The 15228-nt window shown below is 40.8% G+C and overlaps 1 protein-coding gene and 1 non-coding gene across 2 annotated transcripts; one reads left to right on the top strand and one right to left on the bottom strand.

Moving 5' to 3' along the window:
* Positions 1 to 482: 482 nt before the first annotated feature.
* TRNAW-CCA (transfer RNA tryptophan (anticodon CCA)) lies at positions 483 to 554 on the bottom strand. Its single transcript has one exon. It is a non-coding gene; the product is annotated as a tRNA-Trp (tRNA).
* A 4162-nt stretch (positions 555 to 4716) lies between these two features.
* On the top strand, positions 4717 to 5691 carry LOC150077964 (uncharacterized). The gene has a single exon (XM_090384417.1). The coding sequence runs from the start codon at positions 4717 to 4719 to the stop codon at positions 5689 to 5691; it is 975 nt and encodes a 324-aa protein (XP_090240543.1).
* Positions 5692 to 15228: the final 9537 nt, after the last annotated feature.

Below are 15228 nucleotides of genomic sequence, written 5' to 3'. Positions count from 1 at the left end.
GAGGAATTGAACCCCTGTCACTCAAAGCCCGTGTACTTATGCACCCTCGCCCCTTACAACTACGTATCGGTCTTGCCTAGTAATAGTTGGGTTAAGGCGTTCATCAAGATTCTTAGGTGTTTCCAGGGTTAAAAAGGAGAATATAATATAATAATACTTTTGAAGTGTTTGCAGAAATAATCGCAGTTTGTTGTTTGTTTTATATTTTTCATATTTTGTAAAACATACCGTAACTGGGTCATTCGAAACAGGTCATGCAGGAAACAAAATACGCATTTAGTGGTTATTGCTAGTGCTGCCATCTATTATTAAGAAATAGAAATACTCTATCTATCTATCTCTCTCTCTTTCTCCCTCCAGCGTTCGTAAAATTAGATACCATAATTGTTAGCGCATTGGTATAAAGAGTGTTTGCACCGTTATGGAAATATCCATCGACAGATGAGAGATCAGAAACAAAGAAAGAAAAATTACAAAAATCATGAGCCGAACGTGATTCGAACACGCAACCTTCTGATCTGGAGTCAGACGCGCTACCATTGCGCCACCGGCCCACTTTTCCTGTTGTTTGGTAATCGACAATACGACACTGGTTTCCAATATGAAAATAGAAGTAGATTTGGTGACTGTGATTTAATAGAAGGAATTTTAAAGGGGAAATTTATTCCACACGAATTCTTCATTTGTATAAATCCAAAAATCATGTGAATGTTATGAATTTGTTTCGATGCACCTGTACGCCATTAAAACACTACTTTCCGACAAGACTAGAGATAATCTTGATTTCTTGGAACCAGTAGTTTAAAGATAATCGTGTGTTAGTGCAATAATAACTGACAGAGAGAGAGAGAGTTTTTGCTTCAGTAGGGCACATACCTCAACAAAAGATCCACTTCACTTTTTTTAATGTATTTTTCTTGTTTTCCCTTTAGATTTTAATAATAAAAACCGAAATGCAGAATAAACAATAGCAACACGTACCTCAAATCGTAGTATGATGTCAACACTTTTATAATGTGCTTTACTTATTTCTTCCTGGATTTTAATAACAATTGAAATTTTACACGTGTTTCACGATTCTGCTCTAATTAATACAATAATAAATCTTGATTTATATATTAAATAAATTGCTGAAATAAGAGAACAAGCTTTTCAAACAGCAATAATTTATAGGCGTTTCGATATCATGTTGGTTCTGTGGATCCGCCACATTCCCCATTCAACCAACGCATGGCAACAAACAATATCCAGTTCTCCAGCTACAGTATACTGTTATATATGGATGGTCTGTAATTAAATATTAAATAATTAAATCAATCGGAAAAGAATGTTTTATTAAAATTAATTACTACCATAACTAATACTAAAATGCAAACATTAGCAAAAATCCACTTATGATAACTCCAAAATTAACAGGACAGTAATAAAAAAATAATATATCTTAATATATAATATCAGTTTTCCGCGTTAGCGCATGAGCATCAGAAATGGATTTCCCACAGGAGAAATTCAACTTTTTTTATCTCTATCTGTAGTAGTTATTAATGAAAATATTATTTCTCTTCATCCTTTATGTAGTAGTAGTTTAATGAATATATCTTTAATACTAACTTTCCTCTCTTCTTACAGCATTTTTCTTTTTTTTTTTTTTTATAAGAAAATAACTGGGATTGATTATATTCGTTGCTTCTGAAGCATTCAGTTGACTTGGTATTCTGGTACTCATATTTTCGTAAAACTAGTTAGTCTATTAAGAAAAAATTCCCCCGAAAGGCTTTCTTAAAACTTAATACTTAACGTCCTCATTCGTGGAAATGAATTATCTTTTGTTAATGACTTTCTTTGCAGAATAAAAGCAAAATATGTCAATAATTCACATCCATGTGGCAATTAAATTTCCGGTCTGGTGTAATTGCTGTAATGCTCAATGAGTTTGAAAATAAACAGAAATATCCATCGACGGATAGTAGTTTGTAGTTCAAACTTCCTCCATCAGATGGTGGTACAGCAGAGATTTTCCAGTAGACTGGCAGGTTGAAAGTAACAGCCAGTTTCGTTAGGAGTGTTAACGTTCCGTATCTCTACTTTGCAATGCAGCAACGAAAGGATATCAAATTTTGCTTTAAACAGGCAAAAAAATTCAGCAGAAAAGTTAAAAAGTGTTTATGGTGATGAAATGTTAAGTCGTACCAGTGTGTTTGAATGGTATATGCAGTTCGATGATGGACGTGAGGATGTTCATGATGAGCCTAGAAGTGAATGTCCTAGAACCTCTCGAAATGACGACACAGTTGCAAAAGTTCGAGAAATTGTGGCAAGAGATCGTTGTTTGACCCTCAGAATGATGGCTGATGAGTTGAATACGAATAAGCAGATGATTCGTCAAATTGTCCATGAATAGTAGTAGTAGTAGTAGTAGTAGTAGTAGTAGTGGCATGTAATGCAAGAAAGCAAGTGTATGAGCTTATGCAGCATCAGCCAAAAAAAAAAAAAAAATCACACCATTCCCTCCAAATGCCAGTCCAGTTCCTCCTTAAATTTATTTAACCTATCAACTTCCACAACGACAGATGGAAGTTTGTTCCACCAATTAACCACCCGCTGGCTAAAGGCAAATTTCCGCACATCTATTCTAGGGAATGGTGTGATTTTTTTTTTTTTTTTTGGCTAATGCTGCGTAAGCTCATACGCTTGCTTTTCAATAATCTACGTAGACTGGGGATCCTGTCGCTTCAGGGAGCATGTGGCTGTTCCCAAGTGTTCCAAATGCTGCAAGTTCGGCCACACTTCACACACGTGCGCCCAGTACATCAAGACACGTGGTCACTACTCTGAAAAGGGGTATGACTATAACGCTTGCCCAAACAAGACTCTGTATGCGCAAACTGTAAGTCGCAGAAACTAGACAATAATCATAATGAAACAGGCCTACGCGCTCTGGATTCATTAAGAAATTTATTATAGTTGCACACAGAGCGTATAAATAAAAGAAGAAATATATAAGCTTTCGGCTATATGGTAGCCTTCCTCAGAATTAAAAAGACATGAATGGCAGTTGGAATGGAGATGTGCACTGCCAGGTGCGTGAGACGCGAGATTTAATTGTTTGTTGACGTTTGTGGCTGTGACGCATGATGACGTGGCCAGCGTTTGTCCAATGATAGAACTACTGACTCTGTGATCGGGTTGACTTGGCAACCACTGTTCCTGTTCAAGGATTTATCCGAAGATTTTATATTTAACGATTCCAACCAGGTACGCTTTAGGTAATGGTGGGATCTGTCTACCACCACGACATCGCGGTGTGGGTCGATGTCGTGGTGGGTTGTCCAGACATGCTCGGCGATAGCTGAGTGTTCCACATCCGCTAAACGGATCGCTCTTTTGTGCTCCGAGAGACGTTTCTCGAGTCGACGACCAGTCTCTCCAAAGTAGCAGCTAGTGCAGTCACGGCAAGAAATGCGATAGACCAAACCGCTCTGCAGAAGGGTGGGGACAGGTGTTTTCACGTTGGTGTCGCTATGTTGACGATGTGTTCGTGGTCATCCCTAGAGACTCAGGTCAGCGACTTCTATCCTACCTCAACTCACTATCGCCCTTCATAAAATTCACGATTGAGCTGGAGTCGAACAACTCTATACCATACCTAGATACACTTGTCCGACGTGAAGGCACATGCCTGAGGACGACAGTTTATCGAAAGCCCATGTGTGCTGGCCAGTTTACCAACTTCCGGTCAGCACACGCGCGAGGCCACCTCCTCTCCACTGCCCGAACCTTGCTTACTCGCGCCTGGACACACTCCAGCTCCGCCGATGAAAGACGCAAAGAGATCACCAGGGTCAAAGTAGACCTTACGAGGTGTGGCTACCCCATTGACGTCCTCGACAGGTGTGATCTACAGACACGTGACAACGTGACGACCAACTGCAACACCAACAGTGACGAGCCATCCACGAGGGCATTTATCCCATACTACCCCAACCTGTCACAACAGATCGGTAGAATCCTAAGAACACACGGGATAAAGTGCATCCAACTCCCAGGCAAGAAACTGCGTTCTTTCATTTCCAACGTGAAAACACCTGTCCCCACCCTTCTGCAGAGCGGTTTGGTCTATCGCATTTCTTGCCGTGACTGCACTAGCTGCTACTTTGGAGAGACTGGTCGTCGACTCGAGAAACGTCTCTCGGAGCACAAAAGAGCGATCCGTTTAGCGGATGTGGAACACTCAGCTATCGCCGAGCATGTCTGGACAACCCACCACGACATCGACCCACACCGCGATGTCGTGGTGGTAGACAGATCCCACCATTACCTAAAGCGTACCTGGTTGGAATCGTTAAATATAAAATCTTCGGATAAATCCTTGAACAGGAACAGTGGTTGCCAAGTCAACCCGATCACAGAGTCAGTAGTTCTATCATTGGACAAACGCTGGCCACGTCATCATGCGTCACAGCCACAAACGTCAACAAACAATTAAATCTCGCGTCTCACGCACCTGGCAGTGCACATCTCTATTCCAACTGCCATTCATGTCTTTTTAATTCTGAGGAAGGCTACCATATAGCCGAAAGCTTATATATTTCTTCTTTTATTTATACGCTCTGTGTGCAACTATAATAAATTTCTTAGACAATAATCACTCCACCAGAGACCCGAAATGCCCGATCTATCTGAAAGCCAAGAGTGTCTACCAAGGAAGAATTAACAATGGGGACACGAATTAAAAACTTTAATTCCACAATGATAAAGATCTTCCAAACAAATGCACAACGGGCCAGAGCGGTGGCCGACCAGGTCAGAGTAAAAGCAGAGGAGGAAAATGCAGACATTGTGCTACTCCAGGAGCCATATGCACATAAAAAGCTGGTCAGGAGCTATTCACTGCACTTTAAAATTATTCAGACAGATGAGGATACCCCGTGGGCGACCATATTGATCAGAAATCAGAACATCACCGCCACCAGGATTACGCAGTTCTGCACGACCTGGGCCGCATGCACACACCTTATCACAGCCCTGGGCGCCTTCTACGTGGTGGCGCTATACTGCCGACCAGGAGAAGAAATAACCTTCGCAATAAACTACTTACAACGACTTTTGGATACACTGCCTAAGGAAAAATTTATCATCGCCGCGGATGTCAATTGCCGTTCGCCAGCACAGCATAGTACTACACCAGACAGAAGAGGTACCAGAAACGGCCAACTTCTGGAGGACTTCCTCATGGGCTCCCAATTTACTGTTCTAAACCAGCCACATCATCTGCCAACCTATTGTAATACCCTGTGGGAGGCCACGATCGACATCTCTCTGGCATCAAGAAATCTTGCTGGGTTCGTGACTGATTGGAGGGTCGAAGATTCGTGGACCACTTCGGACCACCGGGTCATCACCTACAAGATGACAAGAACGCCACTAGCCAAGCAGATGATAAATAGATACGCTATCACCAGTGCCAACTGGGAGCTCTTCAGAAACCTACTGAAAGAAGCGGTGGAAAGCAGTCCAGGAAGTTTAAACCCGCAAGCCGACCCGGACGTACTGCAAGATAAGACAATTAAAATAATCACAGATACAAGCAACGAAGCTATCAAAAAGATGAACCCGAATCCTGGAGCCATCCCCTGGTGGATTCCGGAAATCAGTGCCCTCCGCAAAGTGGTAACCAAAAGAAGAAAGTAGTTTCAACGAATGCGCAGGACGTGGCCAGAAGCTGAAGTGGAGGTCCTCAGGCAACATTATAGGGAAGCCAGAAACTGATACACGGACGCCATCCGGAAAAGTAAGGAAACTTGGGAATGCTTAGTGACAACAACTGGAAATGATGACCCTTGGAGAACAATCTACAGGGTTATTACCAACAAACTCCCTAGAGGGGAGGTAGTGACTACCACAAGAACCCCACACGGTCAAATGACAACAACTTGGGAACAATCGGTGGACATCTTGAATGCCATATTCAAGGAACCGGCGGTCCCAACTCTACAGGAACAAAATCATCTCTGTCAAGAAAACCGGAACTACAATACGCAAATCAGGGAGCTCTCCTTCACCATGGACGAGCTCAGTGCTGCTGCCGCCCGGATAAGAAACAGAAAATGTCCCGGCCTAGACATGATAGAACCCAAAATACTTAAAAAAGTAATAGAATATACACCACAACTTCTATTGACCCTGTTTAACAGACGCCTAGAGGTAGGGAAATTCCCAACAAAATGGAAAACGGCCAACATTAAACTTATCATCAAGGGTCCGACTAAGAAATCAGAGTGCCCGAAATCCTACAGGCCCATCGCACTTCTTTCAGTATTTTTTTTTTTTTTTTTTTGTGTAGTTGTTGGCGCATCGGCTTCTGTGGCCATAATGCACCTCCCAAGGTTTTTGCAGTACTTCGATCCAAGCCCGATGCGGGATTCGAACCCGCGACCTTTGGGTTGCCAGGAAGGCATTTTACCCACCCGGCTAGCCCGGTCGGCTTTCAGTAGTTAGCAAATTGTTCGAAAAGCTACTGCACAAACGAATCCTTCAACACTACGAAGCAGCTGGCCTCCTAGCTGGGAATCAGTTTGAATTTAAACCGGGATCCTCCACAACAGAAGCCCTCAGAAACCTAATTAACAAGGTCAAAGAATGTGACAACAAATATTTCCTCGTAATATCGATTGACTTTGCCGGGGCGTTCGACTCACTCTGGTGGCCGAGCGTCTTCGGCAGATTTAGGGAAGCTAAAGTGCCCATCAACCTCTATAAAGTCATAGAAACCTATCTCTCACAAAGAAAAATTGAGATAAACACTCCACACAAAAAGATCGCAAGAACAGTACACAGAGGATGTCCACAGGGGTCTGTATTGGGCCCACTCCTCTGGAACTTGGTATTTGGTGAGTTCATGAGAATGGACGTAGGAGCAGTGGGGGTGCAGGCCTTCGCAGATGACCTGATTTTGACAGTGCAAGCAAACTCCAGAGCCCAATTGGAAATCCTAGCTAATCAGGCCCTGCAGATATTCCAACAGTGGGCCAAGAAGAATTTCTTAACAATGTCACCGACAAAGACATCGTCGGCGCTGCTTAAAGGAACCCCTGCAACTGAGACGACCATCCACAGATTAAGATTGATTGGACAACTATCAAGTTCGCTAGTCAACTAAAATACCTGGGTGTCATACTAGACAATAACTTATCCTTCCAACCACATCTCAAATTCCTAAGACAAAAGATCAGAAACTACTTTGCTATGGTAGCTAGGGTCACAAGGCGAGACTGTGGTCTTAAAAAGCTACCCTAGCCTTATACTACAAGACAACTTTCCTCCCAATAATTACATACGCGTCAGCAATCTGGTACGACAAAACGGCCTTGGTCGTAAATAAGAGAACCCTGAATGCAATTCAACGCACCATCCTCCTCACTACCACCCCGCGCCTGCAGAACGGTGAGTAACCCAGCGCTTCAGGTGACAGCAGCAGTACTTCCACTTGATCTTGTACTTCCACTTATCTAAGGGAATAACCACTACTTTCCTGGAATTTACAATGGACCCAACAAACAACCATAAGGCAGAAAAGATCCGCTTCAGTCTCACCTGCTGCAGGTGTGGCAGGACAGGTGGGAAGAAACAACCAAAGGAGCAATCACCAACAAGTTCTTGCCGCAACTTGAAAAAATCTATCCAAAATCGCCTACTTGGTTCTTTCCGGTGTTGCAAACAACATACTTACTTGCTAACTGGACACGGCCCCTTTAACGCAAAGTTAATGGAGTTCGCCCTTGTAGAGGACCCATGCTGTACATGTGGAGAGATAGAAACCTGGAAACACCTCATGTACGACTGTCCGCAATACGAGGATCTCAGGTACATTCTAATCAGGAGTATAAGATACCTCCCCAGAGGGCAAGAGTTTCACTACTGGATTCAGAGGAGGAATACAGAGCCCTAACCAACTTCGCTCAAGAACTCTTCTCAAGAAGGAGAACGCTAAATGCAATACACCAGGAGTGAAGACGACCAGCAGATAACAATTCAAAACATTCTTTCAGACACACCCCGGAATGATAATTATGTGGAAGCTACTAGCTGTCTACCAAGAAACCCTCCCTATGTACCAACAAATATGAGACCTAATTGAAACTGACAAATATACTAACTGAAGAAGAGAACCAAAAACAAAGACATTCAACTTGGACGGGACACTGTCCCACGAGTGACTCTACTACCGGACATGATCTTATGACTACACTACGACTAGTGCAGCTTCACTGCCATGTAGCCAAATGGTGATCTCTACCAGCTCCCTTGCCTGGTACCTTTTTTCTATCCCTGGCAGAGGGAGGAGGAGATGGTCTTCCTGTTTGCTCTCTCCCCTAGCACCCCAATATACTTCGCCTGGTGAGGCATGGGCATGCTTACTGACCACCTGGGGTTGCCTTTCCTATCGATCCCATACTTCTGTCTTTCCTCCAGTCTTCAGTCTCTTCCCCTACTCTGACTAATACGCCAGCGTAAACCCCACACAACTAATCAAAATTAACGCTTTCTAAATTGAAAACTGAACCACATTAACCTCTCCTGGCTTTTTCTAAACTTAAGTGTCCCCCGTTTTTTTTTTTTTTAAGGTCCTAGCCACCGAAATCTCAGGAAATTAGGTGACAGGATCTGCCAAAGTATATATAAGCTAGTGGGTTCCTGGTCGGCCTCCACGGGGCGTACGTGGGACAATGTTGGGCCCCAGTTGGGGTTCAGCGGCTAAACGACCAGAAGAACAACGGTACACGACACTAAACGATCCAAGACCCACACACTTTTAAATCTCTGGCATTTACAGCGTACTGTAACACACCACAATGTAAACTACGCGGAGATGGGGGAAACCCTTGGTGCCGCTTGACCCTAAACACACTTACACTTACACTTGCTTTCTTGCATCACATGCCACTACTACTACTACTACATCTGTCTTTCCTCGATTTGAATTTATGCCCCCTTAGGTTCGTAATCTGAACAAGTGGAAGGATCCCATCAGAATTCAGCGTGCTGAACCCATTCAAGGCCTTATACACCTCAATCAGATCACCGCGCAGGTGCCTAGTCTCCAGCCACTGCAATTTGCAGAACTTAAGCCTCTCTTGGTAAGAGGATCCCTTCATTCCCCTCACCAATCTTGTTGCCCTTCTCTGTACACGCTCAAGCAAATCTACATCCTTCCTAAAATGAGGCCTTCAGACCTGTACGCAGTACTCAAAGCGTGACCTCAGTAGCACACTGCCATTACTGTCATTAGCAACCCTGCCAACCTTTGTATCATCTGTAAACTTCGACATTAAGCCTGATATACCTTCATCAATATCATTGATAAATATACAAAACAACATTGATAAATATACAAAACAACATTGATAAATATACAAAACAACATTGATAAATATACAAAACAACAGTGGACCCAACACCGAACCCTGTGGGACTCCACTAATAACATTAGTCCACGAAGAGCAGCACCCATTGATTACCACCCTCTGTCTTCTCCCACCCAACCAACCATCCTTTTATCCATTGTAGCAATTTACCCTTAATACCATTCTGCTCCAGTTTGTACAGTAGTCTTCCATGCGCAACAGTGTCAAAAGCTTTCCGGAAATCCAATATATGATATCAAAATTATTTTTTGCATCCAGTTACTTTGTAACCACATCATAATAGCCAATCAATATTTAGGGAAAAGGAAAGTATTTGCAAAATTTGTACAGCATAGCCTCACAGATGAGCAGAAGCAATGAAAGTGTTATCGGACGAAGACTTCATACAGACTTGTTAAGACAATCTTAATTTCCTCTAGTGTATTGTAACTGTAGATGAGTGTTGAGTGTTTCAGTAGGACCCAGTGACGAAGCGTCAGCGCGTGGAGTAGACTTCAAAATCATCACCAAGACCCAAAAAGTTTATTTACAGAAGTCCAGGATCAAGCCGATGCTGAGCATGTTTTTCAGCAAACATAGTATAGGAATTCACAAGGAATTTTTACCTGAAGGGGACTATCAAAGCGTATTTCCCCGGGTGAGCAGCAATTTCGACAGAAAGGCAGCTGGTTCTTGTTGTACAACTATATCCCCGCCCATTCCTCACTTGCTGTGAAGGCATTTACGAAACATGGCATCGTGTAGGTGAATCATCCACCCTACTCTCCCGATCTAGCACTAGCAAATTGCTTCCTCATTCCCAAGTTGATTACGCTCTCCAAAGGAAAGAGATTTCAGGATGTGAGGACATAGAGAATATTGTAACCACCGAACTGAACATCATCTCCTTGGACGCCTTCGCTGATTGTTTTCACAAACTTTTAGAACGGTGCAATATGTACATTCAATCAGGTTCAAAGTTAGTGTATTTTGAATAAAAATAAAACCCTTTAAAAAGTTCCTTCACACCAGTCCGGGAACTTTATTGCTACAACTCGTGTATTGTATATGAAGCACTGGATATTATTTATTGACGAAGCTGGGTAAATAATCTTCTCACTCGCTAGGCTTCCGCCCTGTACGTCAGAAGCCGAACGAGTGACCTTGAGCCACATGTTGTTTTCCTCTCTACTTTTTAGTCATGCTCTTGATGAACTATATGAATAGTTATAATGGCAGAAAAAAAAAACTTGGTTGTTTTTTTTTTCTAGTTGTACTAACACTTGGTATTTCCAATTTCTATTTCCTCTCTGCTGTTCTAAAGTTAGTCAAACTGGCCAACAGCGCACGCAAGCGCTGTATAACCAGGCACGTAGTTGTAATTTGTAAAAGCAATTCGTGCTAAGTTAGGAAGTTTACGGAATAATCAATCTAGCTAGACTAAAAGAAATACCACTAAAAGAAATTCTAAGTTAGAATATAGCTAATCGATTTCAAGGAAATTTGCATGACTATATTTTTCTTTTCATCTATTCTTGAAGACTGTAGGATTAAACTGCATTTATAATGCAATATTCTTAATTCTCACAGCAGAACAAAGGTGACTTTATAACACGTTGCTTCCGTAATGCACTACTTTCAAATAGATGGCCTACTTAAAAGATGATTGAGGCTGCAGGGAGAGCCAGTTTCAGAGCTAACCACCCCTTATAGGTGGTCTAGTGAAAACACTCACATAAAACAGATAGTTTCACCTTTAAAACTCTGATTTCTTATACCGCATGGCACTCACATTGAAGAACATCTTTCCAATTATCTGAATGTTACTACTAGGACCACCTGCCATGTGACGAACGGACAGTTAGTCCTGGAACAAGTTGCCATAGCAGTGTTCTCTTTTGGATAGATGGGCATCAATCTAGCTAAACTATCAATTTCAAAGTAATGCAATACCAGGGCAACTCTTGCAAAAGAAAGTTTGTTCTACCTTGAGAATTAAGACCATTATCTATGCAGTTTAAATACTACTGGGTGGGAAAATGAGCTTAATGGGCAACATAATTCTGTTAACATCTTAAAATGAGAGAATGATGCCTCCCTTTTTGCACGGATTCGTAAATAAAAATGCAACGAGTTTCGGATTGTTTCTTCAATATTTCTGGATTGCAAAATGCGGACTTTTCTTAATGTGCCGGATTGCAATTTTCTTTTTGTATTAATCGGAACAGAAATGCGAAATGTGAGCTGTTTTTTATTATTATTATTAAAACCTATAAGGAATAAATAAAGAACATTACTAAAATAGTGACCGCACACTCTGATCTTAGATACTTGTCGCTATTTGCTTATTTTATGAAATCACAGGAGATCAAGGAAACACGTGCTGCATCTCAATTCTTATTAAACTTCCAAGAGGAAGCGAGTTCCACGTTGAGCGATATGAGGTGCGTACGGGGAAGTTAAAACAATTAATTTTGTATACATTTTAATTAATAAATTAGTAATTAATTGGTAACAAGATAATTATTTATTTACTTTTCACTTTTGTTAATAACAGGAAATAGAAAAATTAATTAAAGAAATAAAAATCATAGCTGAACAAGATAACTTATATGATTCACTACGAATGTTACCTAAATTGTTCAGTTCAATACTATACTGGTAGAGTTGTGGCACTATTTCTGGAAACGTTTTGGGAGTGGTTCTGTCAATGTCATTAAAAGCTGCAGTCCACTGCAACCGCAGGGAGAAAAAAAAAGAGTATTAATAGATTAAAGTACAAGTAATTAAGGAACTTAGCCATCAATAATCCAGAGCTGCCTCGTTCATAGATCTGAATATATACATGCAGTCATTCACAAATGATCAACTATTACGATTCTTCTAGATATCCTATTCAGTAAACAACTGGCTCTTAACATCTCCCATAATTATATTATCTTCCCCTTACATAAAATTGGCAATGTCAGAGTGTACCTGCCAGTTCTTTTCACCATGCTCAAACACTTCAGTTTTTCAGATACCATACTTCAAATTTTAGTCAGTTATACTTTGAAGACATCTGTTATTTTCGCACAACAACTTCCTTCATAGCATCTAGTACATTTTTTTTACCTATGCTAATGTTCTAAATTTCTGTGTTAGCTGGAATAATCCTAGAAGAGTATTTTAAAACAATCGGGTCTCAGTTGAATCCTTCAAAATCGGCTCCGATCGCCATAACCAAAAAGAAAGTTAAAAACTTTGTAAGCAACGAATAGATGAAAAAAGGAAGAATCCTCACACAGATCTAAGCCCCACCTGGGATGAATGATTCACTTTCCAACCTTACTTCGACAGGATGAGAAAGAGGGCTTATGCAGCCTTGTGGGACATAAGACAGGAGCTCTTGAGAGTGCGTAAGCCATCTCTGATATGCCTGTACATTCTGAGTGCCTTACACCAATACCGCTTTGCGCTTCTGAAATTTGGCCTCCACTACTCCAGCCTCCTACTGAAATAAATACCTTAGATTAGAATACTGGATAAATTAAATGGACGAATAGAGTGATGGACAACCATCTTTCTATTTCCAGATCCATCCTCCAAGCAAATCTGAGCACCATTCTCTGGAGACATCTGATATCTGCAAGAAATATCCCCACTCTTGCACGCTCACAATAAGCCGAACGGATGTTCCAACTGTATCCGCTTTAATCTCTGGACCAAATAAGGTGAAAAGAGATCATCCTAACTCTCACCTCCCTAACAATCACCCTTTTCGAGTGAGTGTTAGATAGAGGTTTATTCTCTGGATTGGGGAGTTCCCAACCCAGAGAATAAACGGTTTTAATAATATCAATAATAAATAACTACATTTAAAATAATTGATTGTTGGCCAACTGTGCATCTACAAATACGTTGTATAGCTTCCAAGTACGTATTAATTTCAACCTTTTGTACAAAATTCAATTTTTGTATAAATTTCTCGAGTCGAGCCCGCATGTACTCTGCATACCTCACATCGTAAGTAGCATACCCTTCTGACGGGGGTGGTTCACATTTAAATAAATAATAAACATATAATAATAATAATATGATGTTCTTCATAACCATCAGATATTGTATACGAATCAGAACCTCAGAACTTCCCAACTAAATATTAGGCTGGTGGTACACAGTACTATACGTAATCGCGAGCACTATTCTAACGGAGTAGACTTCTTCCACATACGATCATTTATCTTCAGTGGGGTGCAGTTGCGTCTGGCATCTCTCATGGTGTTGAAGGATGCCAGACACAATTTCGTTGATGTATATGAATAGCCTCATGCACTGCGGATCTCGCCGTTATAGTTTGTGAGTAACTTATACCCTCGACTAAACGAATTACACTTGGTAAAACTCATATATGACATTTTAAACATGACATGCGTGAAATATCAGAGATTTCTCTTCCAGGAAAACACCTATAATTATTTAAATTATAAATCTTCCACTAGGATTGCTTCTAGCGAGAAATATGAAGTCAATGAACTAAAATTAAAGCTTAAATTTCATCTTTTTGATAAATTTATCTATTCTGGCCACGATCTTGTATCAGCATGTTTGTTTTCTCGCACACTGTGTGTTCAAATGTGTGCGAGAAAAAATAAAATAACAAATGCGCGGCGCTTTGTGTGGATGCCATAATAATTAAACTGAAAACACTCCTCTTGCAGAAAGTTATCCCGGAATACAAGCCCTCGCGAGTAGCACAGTAGGTGTATGCTCATTATCCTCCCCACACCGGGTGTAAAAAACCTCAGTTCGAGTCTCTTTCATGAAGCGAGGAATTTTTATGGGCCTTTTTCGCAACGTGACTGAGTTAGTCGGTCTCGGGCAAGGTTAGCATGGTTTTACGACCATTCCATTCGAAACCTCTTTCAAGGGAACCATTCCCTGAGCCGTAGCTCATCCATGGCTAACTCTTGAAAGGAACTAGTGTCGGAGTCTTTTAGAATTCAACTATATATAACAAAAAATTTTGGTAACGTTGTTTCAAACTGTCAACTATCAACTACAACTCAAATTAAAGCCACTCAGCCTCTCCCAAGAAAAATCCACTTTTTATTTCTTAGATTTTAATGGAGAGAGTTACCATCCCTACCGCGTGGAGGTAGGCTTCTACTATCCAGCTAAACTTCTTTAACCCATTCCTTTCCACGCAATAGGGTTTCTCATCCTATAAACTCTTTCATATGAGTGATCTTTATATTTCACACTATTATTTAATTTATTTAGTTTAAACTAGAATTCTAGGGATTACAGGATCCTTGCTCACTCACAAAAATCTCTAAAAACTATCTAAAAGAACAATCCTTTGCCATTACAACTCGAGTATCTTCACAATTACTCTCGATTAATTACAATTCCATGTCTAGTATCTTACTACTACATGTAGTATCATATTCTAAACTTTCAATCTTGAGATATTCAACTCATTTAACCTTCTTATAACTGGACAAATCACTATTCTTCTCACACTTAAACATCAAATAAATTTCACACATACACAATGCAAACAAATCAATCTATTTAATAGTACTTTAGGTACTACTTCAAAAGAGATGCCGTCGTAGTCACTGCGGTATTTCATATATACATTATCTAATCCTTCTTAATTTCTATATTAAGCACAAGTTATATACTTACATAACTTATCCTTCTCTACAAGGCTTATAGTCTTACCCAAGCATTATCAACATCAACTATAATCTACTTTTTTCTTATAAATTTCTAGTGCTCTTATATATTCCGGGCACTTCTTATCTACTGCCGTATGATCTGCCGGCTTACCCTTTTT

The sequence above is a fragment of the Mastigoproctus giganteus genome, chromosome 11, assembly GCF_048544385.1.
Source record: "Mastigoproctus giganteus isolate SK-2022 chromosome 11, ASM4854438v1, whole genome shotgun sequence".
Taxonomy (NCBI): domain Eukaryota; kingdom Metazoa; phylum Arthropoda; class Arachnida; order Uropygi; family Thelyphonidae; genus Mastigoproctus; species Mastigoproctus giganteus.
Note: the sequence above shows the minus strand (reverse complement) of the source record. Positions and strands in the feature narration are given on the sequence as shown.